Here is a 23,799-nt window from a genome sequence, read left to right on the forward strand (position 1 = left end):
ATAACCAGTTGGTGAGCTTCAGAGTCAGTGAGAGACTGACTCTGTTTCAAAAAGTAAGGCAGACAGTGGGTGAAGATAATGTCTGGATATCAACTTCTGGTCTCTATATATGCCTATATATGACAGAGAAAGAGAGAGAGAGAAAGAGAGAGAGAGAGAGAGAGAGAGAGAGAGAGAGAGAGAGAGGCAGACACAGACACAGACACAGACACAGACACACAGACACAGACACACACACACACACACACACACACACACACACACACACTCCCCACTCACAAGGGGAACAGAGAAAGAAGAATCCCAAAGTTGACCTCTGGTCTTGACATGCAAACACACATATGTGCATGTAAATCCACATGTAGGCGAATACAAACATAAACATTTACATGCACAACACTCATATATACAAAATACCAAACAAAAAGCATTAGAAAAAGAGCAAAACTGGAATTTTTCTTTTCTTTCATGGGAATTTTTCTTTGCTAAATAGTTCATTTTATTGCAGGAAGAGGAGATTCTCTGTGGAGACTCAGGTTTCGTGCTTATCTATGGTGAGGTATTCTTTTAGAACAACTTTACTTCTGTGTCTCTTTGGTGTCAACATCTTTTCTATGTGTTCTCACAATACTTAACATTTAGCCACTATCTGCTCAGTTTTCTATATCTGTCCCTACCATAAGTTGGGTGCTACAGTTTGTGCACACATCCCCAGTTGTCCTTGTTGTCATCTCATACCTTCCCACCCCTGCCTAGCTTACCATGTGTCAGGCAGGTGTTATTATCATTGGACACAAGAATGGGGCATGTAGTTTTTAATCTTATTTACTAAATGGGCATTTATGTTATCATTCTCCTGAGGATGCCCTTCTCTTCCAATATAGAAATGGACATGTTTGGACTCACTGTCCCATCCCTAATTCTCTGTTTACTTGTGACACCTAACCTGGTGACTAATGTGGACATGTAAATCCCAACTTTCCACCCCTTCTTAGGTTAAAATGCATGGCATTAGATAAGATGAGTAAGCTGAATCTTTATCTAATTAAACCTTGGAAGGATGTTTTATAAAACCTCAAAGTTGGAAAAAAATTCAACATTTGATAATTAATTTTTCACCCCATTTCAACTAGTAGCCCAATAACAACAGGAGAGAAAACCCAGGCAAGGAGAAAAAGGAGCCACTCACCTTTGTGGCTGTTCTTTCCAAGTCCTGCCTGCGTCTCTGTTCTCACAAGGTGAATTTGCTGAACACAAAGCCTCCAAGACCATAACATGGTTCTTTATTGCTACAGGACTTACTGCTGCCATGTCAGGACACGCTGTCACATTTTTCTCTAAGATGTGAATACGTATTGTATATCCTTCAGGATTTCCTCTGCAAACATTTGATAATATAAAGGCTTTGTCATGAGCTGTTTCGTGACTTTATTGGGGATGGTCACTCCTTTGGCATTTAAGACTTGACAGTAGCTATAGTGTGCTATTTTTGGACTGTATAAAATATGTTGTTCCCTTTCAAACCTTTACACAGAATTTTAGCATACACTGATAATTCTTACCTTAACCTATTATGATTTGAATGTTTAAGAAATGGGGATTTCCAAAAAACCCAGTACAGACTTTTTAGTTGGAATTTTTTTTTACAATGGTCCTTTTTAGTCACTGGTCATGTGTATCATGGATGTGGTGTATTCTAATTTTGTCTAATGGATTATGATTCCTAATAGTTAGCACTTAGCTTAATAATCAACATACAATGACTTGGCTGAAAGCAGCTGTTCTGGCTTCTATGTCCTTTTTAATATACCTTTATTAGAATTAGGAAATTTTAGTTCCTTCTGGTAAATGATTTATTTTAGACCTGTCATGTTAGACATTGGCTCTGCTTTTGAGAATGCTTAAAACCAACACATGGGTGTGTGGTAGGATGTGTTGTGTTTAGTGTGATTATGAGATCATGTACTTAGTGAGAAAACATTCATGTTTACAAAGCACGCACTTAGATATTTGTCTCCCCAAGCCCCTAGATTCTGTGTGAGTTGGAAAGTCTGCTGACATTCAAAATGGTGACCCATGTGTTGTGTCATTTGTGGTCCCCTTTTCACCTAATTACATGACATCTTCTGCAGCTTTCCACTGAAGTCAAGGCCAAGAGAAAGCAGTGAACCAGGGATGAGAGGAAAAAGCTGTACAATTTGGTTGTAAATGAAATTTAGTTCAGTTTTATTCAAGATACGACCATTTGTCTCATTTGCTTCTTTCCATCTTTCCCAGTAATGTCTCCCTTTAGAAGAAAACTGTCCAGGCTATCAGTATTTGAGAATGAAAGTAGATATCTGGACGAGACGTTCTAATTTAAGCCCTCATGGTTTTCAATCTCTAATACAGTTTTGAGGCTTTCTGTGTTCTATGAATTTTATACACAGACCCTTATTTAACTTTTTACACATATTTCTGAGACAATTATCCTCATTTTTATAGAGGAAAAGTAAAAAAAAATCATGAAGTGAAGGGACCTGTCTGGATTGCACAGATAATACGAAGCAGGATGAAGAATTGCACTTGAGCTATGGAACTGTAGAGCCCACATTTTTCACACTAGCTGCCTTCCAGAAGGCTCAATCTGGGTGTGTAAGAAATAGATCGTGCAGTGCATATATATTCACCTGTACAAAGTCCAAGTTCTTGCTGCCTTGAGCTGAGAAAGAGCCTGAATTTACTCTGAGCTGGAAACGATTTGCCTATAAGCATATGTCAAAAGAAAGACACCAAAGGTTTTTCTTTCTTCTAAAAGGCACTGGGCTAATAGAATGAGTATGAACACATGTATGGGGACTGACGGACTATCGTTTTATGGATACCACTGAAGCATATTCACAAGTCGTTTATTTATAGTCTCAATTTCATCCAGGTGAGCTAACAAATTCAGGGAACTTGATGCCTGGCAGATACAGAAGGTGTTAAGTGAATATTGAACAAATCCCCAGTGGTAACTTAAAATACTTAAATTATGCAGTGTTTTACTCATAATTTAATTCTTAAAAACATTTTTGTTTCAAATTTGCAAAAGAAATGCTCATATGGTAGAATGTGTGAGATAATAAGTGCATAGAGATAAGTAAAATCTCTGAAAGAAAAGTACGCCATGATCCTAGCGCTTAAATATTAACATTCGTGGCATTTTGGTATATGTTCTTTCAGAATATTCCACCCCCACTTCGCCATCCCTCTCTCTCTCTTTCCATAAGTAGAAAAACACGGACCTCTTTGCATAATGCTATATATGCATGTGTAGAATATGATCTCATTAGGTATCGTTTTATAATTTACTGTCTTTCTGTAAACATGTAACACAGCTTTCAGTAAAATTGAGTGTGTGTTAAATAATGATTTTTACCAGCTATGTGATGATAATGTGTTTAATACTGCAATGTCAGTGGTATGCAAAACTTTGTGATTGCTACAAGGAAAGACAGTATTGTGTGCTTCTCATCACAGGGGTTTAAAATTTGTTAACTTGTTATTCTGATGTCCTAAATTTCTCTTGTAAATCCTAAGGTAAGCTTTCCCTATGACTTATTAGTGGCTATCAAACTCTATCATCCATTCCACCTCCTTAGTCCTCTCTCATCTTTCAAAGTCCCAGGATGCATCTAGTTAGGCTAACCTACTTCCATCATGCACAGTAGCCATTTAATGATCACTACAACTAACTAGAGAGTTTTTTGTAATATCCTTAGATATTAAAGAATCCTGTGTTTTGATTTTTTTGTCTTGCTCATCATTGATTACAGTCATATACAAACTGATGACAGGCTCTCTGAGCCCATCTGGCCTCACTCAGGCTCCATCCTCTAGTGGGGAGGGACCCTGGATTTTAACAGAAATATCTTTCTTTCATGCTTATATCATCTTCTTCCCATCCCACTGGAGAAGTCAGGTCAACAGAAATGCTAAGAAGTGGGGAGAATGAATTTGTGGCTCAGAGTGGTCTACCCTTTCTTCCAGTCACAGCTCCCTGCTTTCTGTTAGGGCGGGCAGGTTCTCAGGACTTTGGCTTCCCACTTGCAATCATGTGCTCTTTGGACAGGAGATAAGTTGTTCTTCAGCTCAGTTTGGACGTGGACTCAGATTTGAAAAAAATTCAACCATGTTGTGATGTACAAGGATGGGATTTCAATGTCCTATAGTAGGGTCACATCCAAGCCAAGACTTCTAACTGAAGTGCTAACTGAATTTATCCTCCACAAAGCCTTTGCTTTCTGTTTGACTTCTATAGATAATTTCTTAATTGATTATGGACTTAGAAAGGGAGGAGAAAACAGTGAATTTATAGCATTTGCACACTGTAACAACACCAAACTCTCTTACCATGTATAACATGTCTTATCAATATCATTGTCATTTTCTAAATTTGAAGCACTGGGCTTTTGCACTTTATAACTCTCTTCACACCCCTTTATCATTTTCTGTGCTCAGAATACTGTCTGATTTCTGAGCTGGCGATCTATTTGTTATTCAAAACTAATAGGAATAGATTTCTCAAACTGTATGGTAAAGCAGAGTATGCATTTCCATAGTAACAACATAATAATTAGAGACTCTTTCAGAACAGAATTAGCACAAACAACATGCTATTAACTCAAAGATATATTTTGTATAAAAGCCTGCAGTGGTTTTTTTCTTTTTTTGAGTAAAACTATTTTCCATATTTTAAAAATGTGACATTTTAATTAATCACTTGAGAATCCTGTACTGCATACAGTATATTTTGGTCATAATCACTCTCATTCCTCCTCCCAACTCCCCTAAGATTTATCCCTTACATTTTTACCTCCTCCTAACTATGTGTCTTCTTATTCTTTAAAAATAAACACCACAGGGGAGTCCCACACCCGTGGATCCCAGCCCGCAGAAGCTCTCTGCTCCCAGACCCCGTGGGAGAGAGACCTCACCGCCTGGTCAGGTGGGCACTCCTGAAGCTGCAGAGTGGAAGAGACCACCAACACTGCCCACCCCTGCCCACATCCCTGGCCCAAGAGGAAACTGTATAAGGCCTCTGGGTTCCTGTGGGGGAGGGCCCAGGAACAGCAGGACCCCTGCTCCTGAGACACCGCCAGAACCTGAAGAAACAGACCGGATAAACAGTTCTCTGCACCCAAATCCCATGGGAGGGAGAGCTAAACCTTCAGAGAGGCAGGCACGCCTGGGAAACCAGAAGAGACTGCACTCTGCACACACATCTCGGACGCCAGAGGAAAACACCAAATGCCATCTGGAACCCTGGTGCACTGAAGCTCTTGGAAATGGCGGCACAGATCTTCCTGGTTGCTGCCGCCACAGAGAGCTTGTGGGCAGCACCCCGCGAGCGAACTTGAGGCTCGGGACCACAGGTAAGACCAACCTTTCTGCTGCAAGTGACCTGCCTGGTGAACTCAAGACACAGGCCCACAGGAACAGCTGAAAACCTGTAGAGAGGAAAAACTACACTCCCGAAAGCAGACCACTCTGTCCCCATAACTGGCTGAAAGAAAACAGGAAAACAGGTCTACAGCACTCCGGACACACAGGCTTATAGGACAGTCTAGCCACTGTCAGAAATAACAGAACAAAGTAACACTAGAGATAATCTGATGGCAAGAGGCAAGCGCAGGAACCCAAGCAACAGAAACCAAGACTACATGGCATCATCGGAGCCCAATTCTCCCACCAAAACAAACACAGAATATCCAAACACACCAGAAAAGCAAGATCTAGTTTCAAAATCATATTTGATCATGATGCTGGAGGACTTCAAGAAAGACGTGAAGAACTCCCTTAGAGAACAAGTAGAAGCCTACAGAGAAGAAGCACAAAAATCCCTGAAAGAATTCCAGGAAACCATAAATAAACAAGTAGAAGCCCATAGAGAGGAGTCACAAAAATCCCTGAAAGAATTCCAGGAAAACACAATCAAACAGTTGAAGGAATTAAAAATGGAAATAGAAGCAATCAAGAAAGAACACATGGAAACAACCCTGGATATAGAAAACCAAAAGAAGAGATAAGGAGCTGTAGATACAAGATTCACCGACAGAATACAAGAGATGGAAGAGAGAATCTCAGGAGCAGAAGATTCCATAGAAATCATTGTAATGTAAAGCAGAAAAAGCTACTGGTCCAAAACATACAGGAAATCCAGGACTCAATGAGAAGATCAAACCTAAGGATAATAGGTATAGAAGAGAGTGAAGACTCCCAGCTCAAAGGACCAGTAAATATCTTCAACAAAATCATAGAAGAAAACTTCCCTAACCTAAAGAAAGAGATACCCATAGTCATACAAGAAGCCTACAGAACTCCAAATAGATTGGACCAGAAAAGAAACACCTCCTGTCACATAATAGTCAAAACACCAAACGCACAAAATAAAGAAAGAATATTAAAAGCAGTAAGGGAAAAAGGTCAAGTAACATATAAAGGCAGACCTATCAGAATCACACCAGACTTTTCGCCAGAAACTATGAAGGCCAGAAGATCCTGGACAGATGTCATACAGACCCTAAGAGAACACAAATGCCAGCCCAGGTTACTGTATCCAGCAAAACTCTCAATTAACATTGATGGAGAAACCAAGATATTCCATGACAAAACCAAATTTACACAATATCTTTCTACCAATCCAGCACTACAAAGGATAATAAAGGGTAAAGCCCAACATAAGGAGGCAAGCTATACCCTAGAAGAAGCAAGAAACTAATCGTCTTGGCAACAAAACAAAGAGAAGAAAAGCACACAAACATAACCTCACATCCAAATATGAATATAACAGGAAGCAATATTCACTATTCCTTAATATCTCTCAACATCAATGGCCTCAACTCCCCAATAAAAAGACATAGATTAACAAACTGGATACGCAACGAGGACCCTGCATTCTGCTGCCTACAGGAAACACACCTCAGAGACAAAGACAGACACTACCTCAGAGTGAAAGGCTGGAAAACAACTTTCCAAGCAAATGGTCGGAAGAAGCAAGCTGGAGTAGCCATTCTAATATCAAATAAAATCAATTTTCAACTAAAAGTCATCAAAAAAGATAAGGAAGGACACTTCATATTCATCAAAGGAAAAATCCACCGTATCTAATATCTAAATATCTATGCCCCAAATACAAGGGCACCTACATACGTAAAAGAAACCTTACTAAAGCTCAAAACACACATTGCACCTCACACAATAATAGTAGGAGATTTCAACACCACACTCTCATCAATGGACAGATCATGGAAACAGAAATTAAACAGAAACGTAGACAGACTAAAAGAAGTCATGAGCCAAATGGACTTAACAGATATTTATAGAACATTCTATCCTAAAGCAAAAGGATATACCTTCTTCTCAGCTCCTCATGGAACTTTCTCCAAAATTGACCATATAATTGGTCAAAAAACGGGCCTCAACAGGTACAGAAAGATAGAAATAATCCCATGCGTGCTATCGGACCACCACGGCCTAAAACTGGTCTTCAATAACAATAAGGGAAGAATGCCCACATATACGTGGAAATTGAACAATGCTCTACTCAATGATAACCTGGTCAAGGAAGAAATAAAGAAAGAAATTAAAAACTTTTTAGAATTTAATGAAAATGAAGGTATAACATACCCCAACTTATGGGACACAATGAAAGCTGTACTAAGAGGAAAACTCATAGCGCTGAGTGCCTGCAGAAAGAAACAGCAAAGAGCATATGTCAGCAGCTTGACAGCACACCTAAAAGCTCTAGAACAAAAAGAAGCAAATACACCCAGGAGGAGTAGAAGGCAGGAAATAATCAAACTCAGAGCTGAAATCAACCAAGTAGAAACAAAGAGGACCATAGAAAGAATCAACAGAACCAAAAGTTGGTTCTTTGAGAAAATCAACAAGATAGATAAACCCTTAGCCAGACTAACGAGAGGACACAGAGAGTGCGTCCAAATTAACAAAATCAGAAATGAAAAGGGAGACATAACTACAGATTCAGAGGAAATTCAAAAAATCATCAGATCTTACTACAAAAGCCTATATTCAACAAAACTTGAAAATCTGCAGGAAATGGACAATGTCCTAGACAGATACCAGGTACCGAAGTTAAATCAGGGACAGATAAACCAGTTAAACAACCCCATAACTCCTAAGGAAATAGAAGCAGTCATTAAAGGTCTCCCAACCAAAAAGTGCCCAGGTCCAGACGGGTTTAGTGCAGAATTCTATCAGACCTTCATAGAAGACCTCATACCAATATTATCCAAACTATTCCACAAAATTGAAACAGATGGATCACTACCGAATACCTTCTACGAAGCCACAATTACTCTTATACCTAAACTACACAAAGACCCAACAAAGAAAGAGAACTTCAGACCAATTTCCCTTATGAATATCGACGCAAAAATACTCAATAAAATTCTGGCAAACCGAATCCAAGAGCACATTAAAACAATCATCCACCATGATCAAGTAGGCTTCATCCCAGGCATGCAGGGATGGTTTAATATACGGAAAACCATCAATGTGATCCATTATATAAACAAACTGAAAGAACAAAGCCACATGATCATTTCATTAGATGCTGAGAAAGCATTTGACAAAATTCAACATCCCTTCATGATAAAAGTCCTGGAAAGAATAGGAATTCAAGGCCCATACCTAAACATAGTAAAAGCCATATACAGCAAACCAGTTGCTAACATTAAACTAAATGGAGAGAAACTTGAAGCAATCCCACTAACATCCCGGACTAGACAAGGCTGCCCACTCTCTCCCTACTTATTCAATATAGTTCTTGAAGTTCTAGCCAGAGCAATCAGACAACAAAAGGAAATCAAGGGGATACAGATTGGAAAAGAAGTCAAAATATCACTATTTGCAGATGATATGATAGTATATTTAAGTGACCCCAAAAGTTCCACCAGAGAACTACTAAAGCTTATAAACAACTTCAGCAAAGTGGCTGGGTATAAAATTAACTCAAATAAATCAGTAGCCTTCCTCTACACAAAAGAGAAACAAGCCGAGAAAGAAATTGGGGAAACGACACCCTTCATAATAGACCCAAATAATATAAAGTACCTCGGTGTGACTTTAACCAAGCAAGTAAAAGATTTGTACAATAAGAACTTCAAGACACTGAAGAAAGAAATTGAAGAAGACCTCAGAAGATGGAAAGATCTCCCATGCTCATGGATTGGCAGGATTAATATAGTAAAAATGGCCATTTTACCAAAAGCGATCTACAGATTCAATGTAATCCCCATTAACATACCAATCCAATTCTTCAAAGAGTTAGACAGAACAATTTGCAAATTCATCTGGAATAACAAAAAACCAAGGATAGCTAAAACTATCCTCAACAATAAAAGGACTTCAGGGGGAATCACTATCCCTGAACTCAAGCAGTATTACAGAGCAATAGTGATAAAAACTGCATGGTATTGGTACAGAGACAGACAGATAGACCAATGGAATAGAATTGAAGACCCAGAAATGAACCCACACACCTATGGTCACTTGTTTTTTGACAAAGGAGCCAAAACCATCCAATGGAAAAAAGATAGAATTTTCAGCAAATGGTGCTGGTTCAACTGGAGGTCAACATGTAGAAGAATGCAGATCGATCCATGCTTATTACCCTGTACAAAGCTTAAGTCCAAGTGGATCAAGGACCTCCACATCAAACCAGACACACTCAATCTAATAGAAGAAAAACTAGGGAAGCATCTGGAACACATGGGCACTGGAAAAAATTTCCTGAACAAAACACCAATGGCTTATGCTCTAAGATCAAGAATCGACAAATGGGATCTCATAAAACTGCAAAGCTTCTGTAAGGCAAAGGACACTGTGGTTAGCACAAATTGGCAACCAACAGATTGGGAAAAGATCTTTACCAATCCTACAACAGATAGAGGCCTTATATCCAAAATATACAAAGAACTCCAGAAGTTAGACCGCAGGGAAACAAATAACCCTATTAAAAAATGGTGTTCAGAGCCAAACAAACAATTCACAGCTGAGGAATGCCGAATGGCTGAGAAACACCTAAAGAAATGTTCAACATCTTTAGTCATAAGGGAAATGCAAATCAAAACAACCCTGAGATTTCACCTCACACCAGTGAGAATGGCTAAGATCAAAAACTCAGGTGACAGTAAATGCTGGCGAGGATGCGGAGAAAGAGGAATACTCCTACATTGTTGGTGGGGTTGCAGACTGGTACAACCATTCTGGAAATCAGTCTGGAGGTTCCTCAGAAAATTGGACATTGAACTGCCTGAGGATCCAGCTATACCTCTCTTGGGCATATACCCAAAAAATGTCCCAACATATAAAAAAGACACGTGCTCCACTATGTTCATAGAAGCCTTATTTATAATAGCCAGAAACTGGAAAGAACCCAGATGCCCTTCAACAGAGGAATGGATACAGAAAATGTGGTACATCTACACAATGGAATATTACTCAGCTATCAAAAACAATGACTTTATGAAATTCGTAGGCAAATGGTTGGAACTGGAAAATCTCATCCTGAGTGAGCTAACCCAATCACAGAAAGACATACATGGTATGCACTCATTGATAAGTGGCTATTAGCCCAAATGCCTGAATTACCCTAGATGCCTAGAGCAAATGAATCTCAAGACGGATGATCAAAATGTGAATGTTTCACGCCTTCTTTAAAAGGGGAACAAGAATACCCTTGGCAGGGAATAGAGAGGCAAAGATTAAAACAGAGACTGAAGGAACACCCATTCAGAGCCTGCCCCACATGTGGCACATACATATACAGCCACCCAATTAGACAAGATGTATGAAGTAAAGAAGTGCAGACCGACAGGAGCCAGATGTAGATCGCTCCTGAGAGACACAGCCAGAATACAGCAAATACAGAGGCGAATGCCAGCAGCAAACCACTGAACTGAAAATAGGACCCCCGTTGAAAGAATCAGAGAAAGAACTGGAAGAGCTTGAAGGGGCTCAAGACCCCATATGTACAACAATGCCAAGCAACCAGAGCTTCCAGGGACTAAGCCAGTACCTAAAGACTATACATGGGCTGACCCTGGACTCTGACCTCATAGGTAGCAATGAATATCCTAGTAAGAGCAGCAGTGGAAGGGGAAGCCCTGGGTCCTGCTAAGACTGAACCCCCAGTGAACTAGACTTTTGGGGGGAGGGCGGCAATGGGGGGAGGATGGGGAGGTGAATACCCATAAGGAAGGGGAGGGGGGAGGGGGATGTTTGCCTGGAAACCGGGAAAGGGAATAACACTGGAAATGTATATAAGAAATACTCAAGTTAATAAAAAATAACAACAACAACAACAACAACAACAACAACAACAACAATGCCAACCAACCAGAGCTTCCAGGGACTAAACCACTACCGAGAGACTATACGTCAACTGACCCAGGCCTTCAACTGCATATGTAGCATAGAATAGGCATGTTGGGACACCAGTGGAAGGGAACGCCCTTGGTCTTGCCAAGGTTGGAACCCTAGTCCAGGGGAATGTTGGGGAGGGCATTAAGGGGGCTGTATATGGGGAATACCCATATGGGGGAGCACAAGGGGAGGAATGGGGGCTTATGGACAGGAAACTGGGAAGGGGAATAACCTTTAAAATGTAAGTAAAGAAATATATAATAAATTAAAAAAAAACCCACAGAATCCAACTTGTTATGCCCATATACACATGAGTGTGAGGCCATCAACTCCAGCCTGGTCTACCTACCAAGGGCCCTATCTTTAGAGGAACTGTGTCTTCCTCCTTTTGAAACCATCAACTGTCAAAAGTTATCAACCTTTAGGGGTGGAGTCTGATGAACCCACAACCATCTGCATCCTAGAATATTGACCAGCTTGCTTAATGCTATGCAGGTCTTCTGCATGCAGTTACAGGGGCTTGTGAGTTCATGACCACAGCCCTGTCATGTCCAGAAGACACTGTTCCTCCCAGACCTCTGGTTCTATAAGTCTTCTGCTCCTCTTCAGAGATGGCCTCAGACCCTTTTTGGGAATGGTTTTTTTGTGGATATACTGTTTGTGGTTGATCACTCCATACGTATTCGACACATTGATCAGTTGTTAGCTTTTGCTATAACCACTGTCCAGTGCACAAAGAAACTTCTCTCTGAGATTGGAATGCTGCACCAAGGATCTATTGGTAGAGAGATACTCTTTTAGAGGGCAGTTTGAAGCTATGTTTGTTTAGGAAAATCATAGTAGTAAGTTAATGCCTGAGGCATATAAGCTCTCCAGTGAGGGGTTCTTGGTGGTCAGATTTCCCAAATTTAGGAAAAATTTGTTGAAAATATGTGTAAAAAAATCTATTCTTGATACTGATTTTAAACATTTTATGTATTGACTTTTTAAAAATGATATGTAAGACTATAATAGTTATTTCATTCAAAGCCTAAAAGCCAACCCACAATACATACAAAACAGGATAGTCAAACAACCCTGAATAATTTATACACACTAACCATCTAATTATTAATAACATTAATTGTTGGGCCATTGTTTTCCTTAGACATTAAACAGTTGTCTCTTAAATTTCATTTTGTTTTTATGTAGCTGACATTTCATCTAAAAAGCTGGCCAGATATTTAATTGAATGCATGTGTCTGTAGCCAACAAAGCAACTTGTGTTCATTACAATTGGGAATATTATTTTTATTTTATTTTTTTATTTTTTTTGAGAGTTTCATATAATATATTTTGATAGTTTTTGTCCTCTCTTCAAATTTCTCCTAGTTCTACCTGCTTTCTTACCCACATCTTCCCCCTTCTCTCTCTCTCTCTCTCTCTCTCTCTCTCTCTCTCTCTCTCTCTCTTTCTCTCTGTAAGCCTCTCAAGTTTATCTTTTGCTGCTCATGGACTCTTGGGTCTATGCTCTCCCACTGGGGCATGGAAAGCCTATCAGCAGCCATAGGCTTATAGTAAGCTGTGTCTCCTTCTTCCAGTAGGTATCAATTGCAAATAGCTCCCTGGCTAGGGGTGGGGATTCGTGACTACCTCCCCTTTCTATGCTGGCATTTTGTGTGGTTTGATCTTACCCAGATCTTATGCTTGTTGTCAAAACTGCCGTGACTTCACATGTGTAACTGCCCCCTGTGTTCAGATATCACTGTTTCCTTGTAGTCAACCATTACCTCTAGCTTTTAGTCAAAATATGCTAGAATGCAAAATCTTGGTGGTTATTTTTCCAATGCTCAGAGAGAGAGAGAGAGAGAGAGAGAGAGAGAGAGAGAGAGAGAGAGGAGAGAGAGAGAGAGAGAGAGAGAGAACAGATACCTGTTGGTGTGTGTGTGTGTGTGTGTGTGAAAAGTAGTAGATAACATGAAGTATACCCTTAAGGTCATGGCCGGAGAAGTAGACGGTATGGGTCTGAGTTACTTGGCTCACTCATATTTTGCTCACTATCTAGAAAGTCTTTTCTTATTCTGCGTTTGAATGATGTTTTTGAAGTTCGTTTTTATATGCAAGCCAAGTATTTAGCTTTGAACAGCGAAATTGATGATGGTTAACTAAAAAAAAAATATAAAAAATAAAAATAAAAGAGGATGCTCATTGCCAAGAAATGAGGTAGGTCACAGATTCTGAGAACTGGCTCGTGAACCAGCTGCTGGAATCAGGGATGACAGGAGAGCCAGGAGGAAGAACTGTCTGGTTAGGCTCACTGACTGCTCCTGCTGGTTTATCCAGCATCCTATGCTATTAGTGGAGACATTTGTTTTTTTTTTTCTTCGTCTTTGCCAAAATGTAGTGTAAACAGTTCCTGCTTGTAGCTTCTAAGAGTTGTCAGATGATTTGGGGTCTGGATCCAGTGAAGGCACACATGGAAGACATTCTGAGGTTGTGTAATCACAATAAATAATTTCATTTCCACTTACTTTCCAGTTTTGCAACTCAATATCAGTTTCTTAGAGAGGTCTTTTCAGACCTTCAAGGCTTACTAGGGTTCACGTATACAGTTTTATATGGAAATTCGTATTTCCTCCCTGCACACTAATTGTTTTCTAATCAGTTATGTGTAGGTTTTATTTTCTTCTAGGTTTCCCATCTGGATTATATGTCTAAGCCACAGGAGCTGTGTCTATTTTGATCTCTGCCTCATTTTTAGAACGGAGAATTGGGTCTAAATTAAGTTCAGTGCTCTGTGTATGCAATTGTCTCTCAGTATCCTTGGTGGGGAAGGACTAGAATAGATTTACAGATTAGCCAATTTAAAATTTCGTATGTAAAATGACACAGTATTTGAATACAATGTACATATATTTATATCATCAGTAGATTATTTATAATGTCTAATACAATATTAATGCAATGCAAATTGTTTAATGGCTGTTTAGGGAACAATGAAAAAGAAACAAGTTTGTGCAAGTTCAGTATAGATGGGACTTTTTTTTTCTAAACGTTTTTTGAGCCACTTTTTTTTGAATCTTCTGACATGGAGACAATGAAAGCAGAAGACTGGCTCAGCTGATGGACCTTCTTATTTCTAGATTTGTCACGGTATATCTTTAATTCATGGTCTCTTCTACTCTCAACTAATGCTGACTTCCAGGTACTGTCCTTGGATCCACTTTCCAGCTAATTAATTTTATTTTCTACTCATTTTGTCTACCATATTTAACATATCGATAGTGGTCCCAATTTCAATCATTCTACTTTATTATATAAATTGGGACCCGATTTCAGTGATCCTACTGTCTAAAGTTCTACTTGATTTTTTTTAGCATTTTCATGACTCCGTTATTAAACCTTGCTGTCGGCGATTAATGCTACCTGAATCGCCCTGCCGTGGTGGAATGAGTTCCTTGCTACCTGCCCCAGTGTTCTGAATTCCTGAATGAAAGACACAGACACAGACACAGACACAGACACAGACACAGACACAGACACAGACACAGACACAGACACAGACACAGACACACAGACACACAGACACACACACACACACACACACACACACACACACACACACACACACACACACACACACACGCAGCCTTCTATTTTAAAATGCCTCAATCAGCTCAATGGCTGAGCCACTCCCAAACTTCCATGTTGCTAATGCCTCCCCTTCAATACTCTTGAGTTAATACTTACTAAATCTATATTCCACCTTTACTGTCCTAGACCCAGAGGGGAGGGGTGTTTGTGGGTCGCTCTTCTCTGGCTCTTACGTAATTTGTATGCCCTCTCTTTTGCAGCTTTTAAGCCTGGATTTTATTACTTTTCCTGCACAGCCATTCTAGCTTGTCTCTCCCTCCCCTTGCCCATGAATCCTAAAGTCCCGCCTCCGTCTTTCTGCACAGCCATTGGCTGCTGTAAACTTTATTTACCAATGGAAACCAACTTGGGGCAGGGACCCTTAGTGTCTTACTTTAGGATTCTCACGTAATTTTGGGAACCTCATGTAATTAACATAATACAAGCATTAAACAAAATCAACAACAAAATCTTCAATTTGTCTTTATTTGTTTAAACATATTCAACGCATTTATTTAGAACTCTGGCACTGACGCACGTAATAGTTCTATAAGTAGCAAACACTGTAAGGCATGTTTTGTGTGTGTCATTCATGTGATTCTCACTTATGTCAGCTTGTTTCGTGTTGGTTTAATGATTTGCATGATGAGCTCACGATCCCCAGATGTTTATTTGGGGGAATTTCTTTTGCATTTGTATTGAAATAATATTCTCCATAGTGATTTTTTTATTATACATGTGATATGGATTTTTTTTTAACCTCACACATGGAGGTGATTTTAGATTTGCAAGATGTTTTGTCTAATTTTCTTTCTTTAAGACCAAGTTAAGTTTGGTTATTTTCCTTTGTGAGTTTTTTCCTTTAACTTAGACATAAGATGCCTCCTTTGGGGTTCAGCATCATGCCAGATTTTATCTCTTGTGTCCCGCATAGGAAACTCATTAAACCCAAAGTCACAGGCCACCAGGAATCCACAGGTTCCCTGTTCTAGTGGTTGTCCCTCTACATTCTTTCTTGATTTTCCTCTTTATTCTTACCAAGTTTTTACTTAGTTTCTATAAGGTCTTTCATGGAAAAAAATAGATAAATTTGTACATCTCACCAACAATTTCTATATTTTTTAAAAATCAAGAGAAATCTTTCTAAATATAGTGTTTTAATACCGTAGAAATAGTTGTTCTTGATAAATATTTGATGAGTGATGAACAAGGTGGCATCTAAACTGACGAACAGAGAGAACGCTTTGTCCTTCACTGCCACACAGCTGCTAAGCTTCCACCCAAGGTGGAAGAATGGGGTGGGTAAGAAAGTAGATGTACTGAGAAGAAACTCTCATTTTCTTTATAAAAACAAACCTCAAAAATATCATTCAACATAGGACTGAAAGGGGAGTTTCTATGTCGCATGCAGATATCACTGAACCATATAACTCAGAGCTGTCCTGGTTACTCCCTTGGACATTTTCTTGAGTTTTTTTTTTTTTAATATCTACTCCATTCATGCACATCCCAAAGACTGTCTGTTCTCTTTCAAGACTGGAAAGTTATCATAAAGTTTTACCTTGCAGTGTATTTTAGAACAAGGCCAGAGTGCTCTGAACATACTGTGCTGAAAAAAAGCAGGAAGGTGACAAAAGAGGAAGAAATGTGGTATGTAATCCTTGTATGACCTCTTGTTGGATGTCATGTGGTATCCATTTTACTCTATTGGTGTAAGAAGCTCCAGAGCATCCACAGAGCCAAGGTCCCATCACTTTACTGGAACAGCATCAGTCCTGTTCCACTAAGAACATGTCAGACTCAAGCTATATTTGTGTGTGTGTGTGTGTGTGTGTGCGCGCGCGCGCGCATGTGCGTGTGAGAGACAGAGAGAGAGAGAGAGAGAGAGAGAGAGAGAGAGAGAGAGAGAGATGGTGTGGCCATCTTTGGCAAATACAATCTGCCACATGCATATACATTCCATAGCTGTTATAAACACACAGTATTATATTAGAAAACATCCAGCATAATGCTTGGAACATAATGCTGTGATTGCTCCAAATGCATTAATTATCTTTTCTATAGCCTTCCTTCTTTTATATAAGGAGAAATAAAACAGGATTTTATTTTAAGAGCCATATAATGGATGAGAAATGAAAAACAGAGCTATTTTTCTTGCATGTTCTACTGTATAACAAGTTGTCAGGACAGCAAATACCCATTTTCCAAATGAGAACATTATGGCACAAAATGTTTAGAAACTTTATGCTTAAACTAATTTGGTAGGATGTTTTTTTTTGTCCTCCACTTATTCTTTAAACATTTAATTTAAGTCTAACATATATTTCTATAAACTGACAAGTGTTTTGCTAACTAGATACAGTTAAGCAGTAATCATGTCAGAAATAGAATACCACTGGCAGCCTGTCTTTTGTGTCTCTTTCCTGTTACTACCCTTCAACTCCCCAAGTGAAGAAAACTGATGCTTGACTTCTAAAACAACAGGTTAATTTTTTGTTTTAAAAATTTGTATGCTTGTCTCAAAAATTAAAATGAAACAATAACAAAAACCAAAAAAAGCCAACACAAACAAACCAAAAAAAAAAAAAAAACACCCCAAAACATGTCCAGCTTGTTTTGCTTGCTAGACAGTGGTGACACAGGCCTTCAATCCCAGCACTCAGAAAGTAGAGGCAGTTGGGTTCCTGTGAGTTTGATGCCAGCCTGGTCTACAGAGTGAGTTCCAGTACAGTCAAGGCTACACAGAGAAATTTTGTCTCAAAAAAAAAAAAAAAAGGTATTTTGGTGACTGGAAAGATGGCTCAGCTCAGTGGTTAAGAACATTGGCTGCTCTTCCAGAAGACCTGAGCTCTGAGCTCAATTCCCAGCACATACATGGAAGCTAAAAACGCAGACATACATGTAGGTTATACAGCAAATTAAGAATAAATAAACTATAATTGTATGTATGTATGTTCAGCTTAATCCTGTTGTGACCAAATATTTCCAATAGTTGATAGACATTACTTAATAGAGGAGGCATTTTAGCTTACATTTTTCAGGACAAGTTATTTGGCAGGAAATATTGGAGGTGGGATGTGCTGAGGAAGAAGCTACTCACCTCATAGTAGAAGGAAACACAGAGAAAGGAAGGACGTAGTGACAAGGTGTAGTCCTCAAAGTCACATCCTCAGTGCCTGACTTCCTCTGACTCCATCCCATATCCTAGAGGTTCTACAACTTCCTCAGGTATTCTAATTACCTAGGAACCAAACATTCAAACTTGAGCTCAGGAATCCATTTTGTATTTAAAGCACAATTCCATAGAGCCACAGACATGTGCCCATTTGTGCTTGCTTTCTTTTATTTCATGATAGCTTGATATCATGGACTTTCATGGCTAAATGAAATCTTATTTTGTTACAATTCCACAAATTTTGAAAATCCTACTATTTATTATCCATTCTACAGTTGCTTGACCTGTAGGTTGCTTTCAGTTTTTGGCTCATATATATAATAATAATATATATAATTGTGCTATGAGCACTACCTAGCATGAGTTAAGACCAACATATATTCTTACTGAGCATGCACCTAGCAATAGAAAGTGCTTTTTTTTTAAATAAAAAAGTTAAACAATGCCGACTGATTTATTATTTTATTCTTGGTTGTGCTTGGCTTTTCTTTCTAATCTATTTTAGGTATATAGCTTGAGTTTCTAGTTTTTTGCTTAAAGTTCCTGGCTTCAGTAAATCAGAAGCAGCTTGTAGTTTAAGTCCTTTCTATGTTTGAAGGAAAAGTGATAATAGCTGTATAGGAAGGGTAAGTTTAGTTAAGGAGGACTTTGAAAGGTAAAAAAGGTGGCAGATAGAGAGTTGACAAAAAGTAGACAAACATTAGTCAATCTGCAAAACCACAGGGCCAGAGGACCTGAGTACTTACTTGCACTCTTTTTAGTAGTACAAACACAAAACCTGCAATCCACCATGAAATATATTTAAGAGTGAAAGGACATGCTATTAATATTCATACAAGGATAAGTGATGTTTTTTTAGGGCCACTCAAGGAAAGCAGATTATTTTAGGTAGCTTCAGTGGAAACTCACAAATGCAGATGTTAATGTTTGAGAGGATGAAAGGTATCACTGTCATCTAAATAAGGGTAGGATCAAGCCCTGAAGTACTTCCTACCCCATACAGATAGGAGTGCTTCTCTCATGTATACTATGGTATTTTTTTTTTTTTAGCATTTCAAGAAATGTTTTTTTTTCATCTTTATTAACTTGGGTATTTCTTATTTACATTTCGATTGTTATTCCCTTTCTTGGTTTCCCGGCCAATATCCCCGCTAACTGGTCTCCTTCTCCTTCTCTATGTGTGTTCCCGCCCCATCCTCCCCCAATTACCACCCTCCCCACAACAATCACGTTCACTAGGGGTTCAGTCTTGGCAGGACCAAGGGCTTTTAATCAAGGCTTGTTTACACCTTTCTGTGTATAGATGGCACCTGTGGTGGTGTTTCCCTGTTGTAAGATGCTCATGGATGTGGAAACATTTTATATGTTCTCTTTGTCTTCCCCTCAAAGCTCCTCAGGAGAAACAGGAAATGGTAGGAACTAAGTTTGGGAGTCTTAAAGTTAGTTTTAGGCTTCAAGAATGATGGAGAGGAAGAATGAACTTCCAAACTTAGCTAATAAATAATAATAATAATAATAATAATAATAATAATAATAATAATACATCCTTTGTGTACAGGGGAAGTTTGATTAGAACTTGATTCCTCTAGATGGAACAGAAATATCTAACAGAGCCTGTAATTAATGGAAGTTGTTTCATCCCCATAGAGACTGATTTTAGAGAAATTCCCAGGGGAATCTGCCTTAATCAGGTCCCCAAGATCACCAAGCTGTGCAACTTCCTGCAATATGCCAGCTTTTACAGCTTTTACTTCTTGTCAAAAGGCTTGCTTGTTTTCTTGAAGTTGATGGAGAGCAACTGTGACAATCCACCTTAACTGAGGTCCACCCCATGAGCACGTCAGCAAACTGGGGTTACATAAAGCACAAACTCTTAGAACCAGAAGAAGAGTGAACATCTGGAGTTGTCAGACTTGCGATCTCGCGATACTATCTTTTTCTGGGTAATGGAAAAAGCTATTGAATAGAACCCTGCACTGAGAAGAACCAAGGAGGAGAGGAAAGTTCTGAGTTCTTTCTGATGTTTTTCTTCTAAACACACACACAAGGGCTCTAGAAATCCTTTATAACTCTGTTGCTCTTAGCGTCAACTCTTAGGCAAGGTAAGTAAAGGGATTTGAAGGTGGAAGGCAGTAAAAACAGTGCCAGCAGGGAACACTTGATTTTCTCTGTAGGTGGGAACTTCATGTGTGGTTGAGAGAGAGTCATGAATAGAATAAGTTCTGCAGATCTACATTTAACAAAGCATAAGGCACCAGGCCTTCTTGGATCTTGAGTTATCTTTTGGAAAGCCTGTGAGTAGCTAGCTGAAGTCATCTGCTTCCTTATCTATTAGGCGAGAAGAGAATCCTTTTTATCCGTGTAAATAAACAGCTTATTATTTTTAATCAACTCATGGGAAATGAGCTCTGCTCAGTCACACTATTAGTGAGTGACTAAAGATGAAAAGAAGTGTAGATGAGGGAGGAAAGGTCAAGAAAAGCAGGCATGCATACTTACTGACTTACCTTCTAGAGACTTCTTCCATTGTGCATGCCTATAGCCATCATTGTGTGTTTTATTCCACTTCTCTAGGCGATGGCTCCAAGAAATAGCTCCTCTGTGATTGAATTTATCCTTGTGGGATTTTCAGACCAACCAGCTCTCCAGCTGCCTCTCTTCTTCTTCTTCTTAGGCATCTATATGCTCACTGTCGTAGGCAATTTGGGACTGATCACCTTAATTGGGTTGAATTCTGGTCTTCATACTCCAATGTACTTTTTCCTCTTCAACTTGTCCTTTATAGATTTTTGTTACTCCTGTGTGTTCACCCCCAAAATGTTGACTGATTTTGTCTCAGAAAATATTATCTCTTACGTGGGATGCATGACTCAACTGTTTTTCTTCTGTTTCTTTGTCAATTCTGAGTGCTATGTGCTGGTTTCAATGGCCTATGATCGCTATGTGGCCATCTGCAACCCTCTGCTCTACACGGTCACCATGTCTCCTCAGGTCTGCGCTCTGCTGATGTTTGGTTCATATGTGATAGGATTTGCTGGAGCCATGGCACACACTGGAAGCATGCTGACACTTACTTTCTGTGAGTCCAACAGGATCCACCACTATCTCTGTGAAGTTCTCCCCCTCCTGCAGCTCTCCTGCACCAGCACCTATGCCAACGAGCTTGTGTTTTTTATTGTTGTTGGGCTGGTCATCACAGCATCCAGTGTCAGCATCTTTATCTCTTATGCGTTGATAATCTCCAACATTCTTAAGATTCCTTCCGCGGAGGGCAGATCCAAAGCCTTTGGCACATGTGGTTCCCATGTAGTTGCAGTTGCTCTGTTTTTTGGGTCAGGGGCGTTCACCTATTTAACCACGTCTTTCCCTGGGTCAATGAAAGAGGGAAGGTTTGCTTCAGTATTTTATACCAATGTGGTTCCCATGCTTAACCCACTGATCTATAGTTTGAGAAATAAAGATGTCAAACTTGCCCTTAATAAAACCTTGCAGAGAGTGCTCTTCTGATGAATCTGGTGCTTTCATTGGCAATTAAATCCCAATAAGCATGCTCAAGTCTGCTTTCAACAACAAGGCTTTCCTTCTACTGTTAAAAACTGGAGATCTCTTTGAGAATTATAGCCCTCGATATCACTTTGGTTGGACTTTGGAACTATTAAGTGCTTTTATGTATTGGATACAATTTTAGACCCAAGGAGATTATTAACCTAATGTATTTCCCATTTTCTTTCCTGGATTTGTCTAGGAAGAACATTTTTAGCTGGAAGAATAGGGACAGATTCATACAGGACCCAGCAACAGTTTTTATCAACTTTCTTCCATGTTTTACCAAAGACCAAATATAGAGTCTTGGGTATCGTAGGTGACAATCTTCTAACTCTTGAAGAGACTACTTGGCCAGGAAAGCTATAAATCTTCCCTTTCACATACATCTATAGGCACAAGAAAAGTTCTCATCCATGAAGCTTATATGTACTGATTTGTAAGAATGAATCAAATCTTAAACACTTCATTTCAAAATTCCTGCCCCTTGAGATGGTAACTAGGACAAGTAACTTTCTAATTGGTAAATCTCCTATGCTCTAGAGCTGAGGATAAGACGAACAACACAGAGTTTCTATGCTTTTGAATTATTATGTAACATGCTGCCTTGTCCTCCCCTGGAGATGCTGAGCACATTGTGGAACTTTGGTACTTTTAGAAAAAAAATTTCTTTCTTTCTTTCTTTCTTTCTTTCTTTCTTTCTTTCTTTCTTTCTTTCTTTCTCTCTTTCTTTCTTTCTTTCTATAATGTCTTTCTTTGTATCATGGATGGCCTTGGACCTGATTGGGAGTTTAGGGTGACCTTTGATCCTTCATCTTTCTGCTTCAGCCAACCTTTTGTGTCATCTATCTACCTTCTTACTAAGACAGAAGGATGGTAAGTTCAAAGTCAGCTTGGAGTTATGTGAATGTTATTATATCTATCCCTCCTTTATTTTACAAGGTGGATTTAGATTTTATCATCTCTGAGTAGGTGCGTGAGTTCATGTGTATACCCGTCTGTTTGTTTGTTTTATCTTTTATAGAACCCAGAAGGAGGTGAAATCTTATCTCCCAGGGAGACTGGACTGGATATTCATTCTGAGTGCCAAGGACCATTCTGGACTACTATTTTAAATACTTAGCTTTTCTACATTGAATAGCTCATCTTTTGAGAAATATGCCCTCATATTACCTTGGGTATATAAAGGAAAACAAAGATAGGGCTATATTGAACCATATTGAGGAAAGTGAAAGTCCAGACTCCTTTTGTAGAAGAATAGGCATTGTTTAAAAAGAATGAAGAAATTGAGATATTCTTAAGGAAACATTGGTTCTTTAACTTTGGACACTAGAAAAGTCAAATGAAAGATGACAGCTATAGCTTTTACTTTGCTTCTATATATCCCACTCTTCTAAAATATCTGGAAAGATGCTTGGTGTGATAGTGTGGGAGATAAAGCAGTGAAAGGAAGTGAAGCTTCCCCTTGCCCCTCTGTTGTTGCATACACAGCTATAGTAGGACAATGAAAAGAAGGTAGCCCAAGTGTTCTTGGTGAGGATCTAAGCAAGATATCATGGGTGGTAGCTTAGAGTAGCAAGAAGACACATCTACAGTGTGAGGTTGATTCACTAGATGTAACACAAATTGTACTTTCTTCAAATGTATTAATGGGAAAAGATCACTGAAGATGAGAGAAAGTGTGGTTACCTGGAATATGTCTAGAGTATGATAATGATGAAACTCAATGCCTATTGAGCATGCAAAAGCATTGTATATTTTACATGTACTATGAGGTGCCTAATACATAGTACTTCATTTATTGAATTTGAGCCTATGCTAATCAGTCTTCTTGGCACAACTAAATGCCACCTTTTATAGGACAATGTGTTGTCCCAGGTGGAACATATGGGACTCTTGGGATATTAGGAAAGAGTCACTAATGAGGAAGGACAGATAACCATGGTGAAATATGTATGTAATCCTAAGAAGTCTGCCACTCATGTGGGAAGATCTAGAGTGGGAACTAACATAGGCTACACAGTGAGACCCTGTCTAAGAGGAAAAAAAGGATTAAA

The 23,799-nt window shown here is 39.1% G+C and overlaps 1 protein-coding gene across 1 annotated transcript; it reads left to right on the plus strand.

Annotated features, from left to right (window-relative positions):
* The first annotated feature begins 20,776 nt into the window (after positions 1 to 20,776).
* Or8b4 (olfactory receptor family 8 subfamily B member 4) lies at positions 20,777 to 21,706 on the plus strand. The gene has a single exon (NM_001000817.1). It carries the CDS (start codon positions 20,777 to 20,779, stop codon positions 21,704 to 21,706), a length of 930 nt encoding a protein of 309 aa, NP_001000817.1.
* The last annotated feature ends 2,093 nt before the right edge of the window (positions 21,707 to 23,799 follow it).

The sequence above is a fragment of the Rattus norvegicus genome, chromosome 8, assembly GCF_036323735.1.
Source record: "Rattus norvegicus strain BN/NHsdMcwi chromosome 8, GRCr8, whole genome shotgun sequence".
In the NCBI taxonomy this organism is placed as follows: Eukaryota; Metazoa; Chordata; class Mammalia; order Rodentia; family Muridae; genus Rattus; species Rattus norvegicus.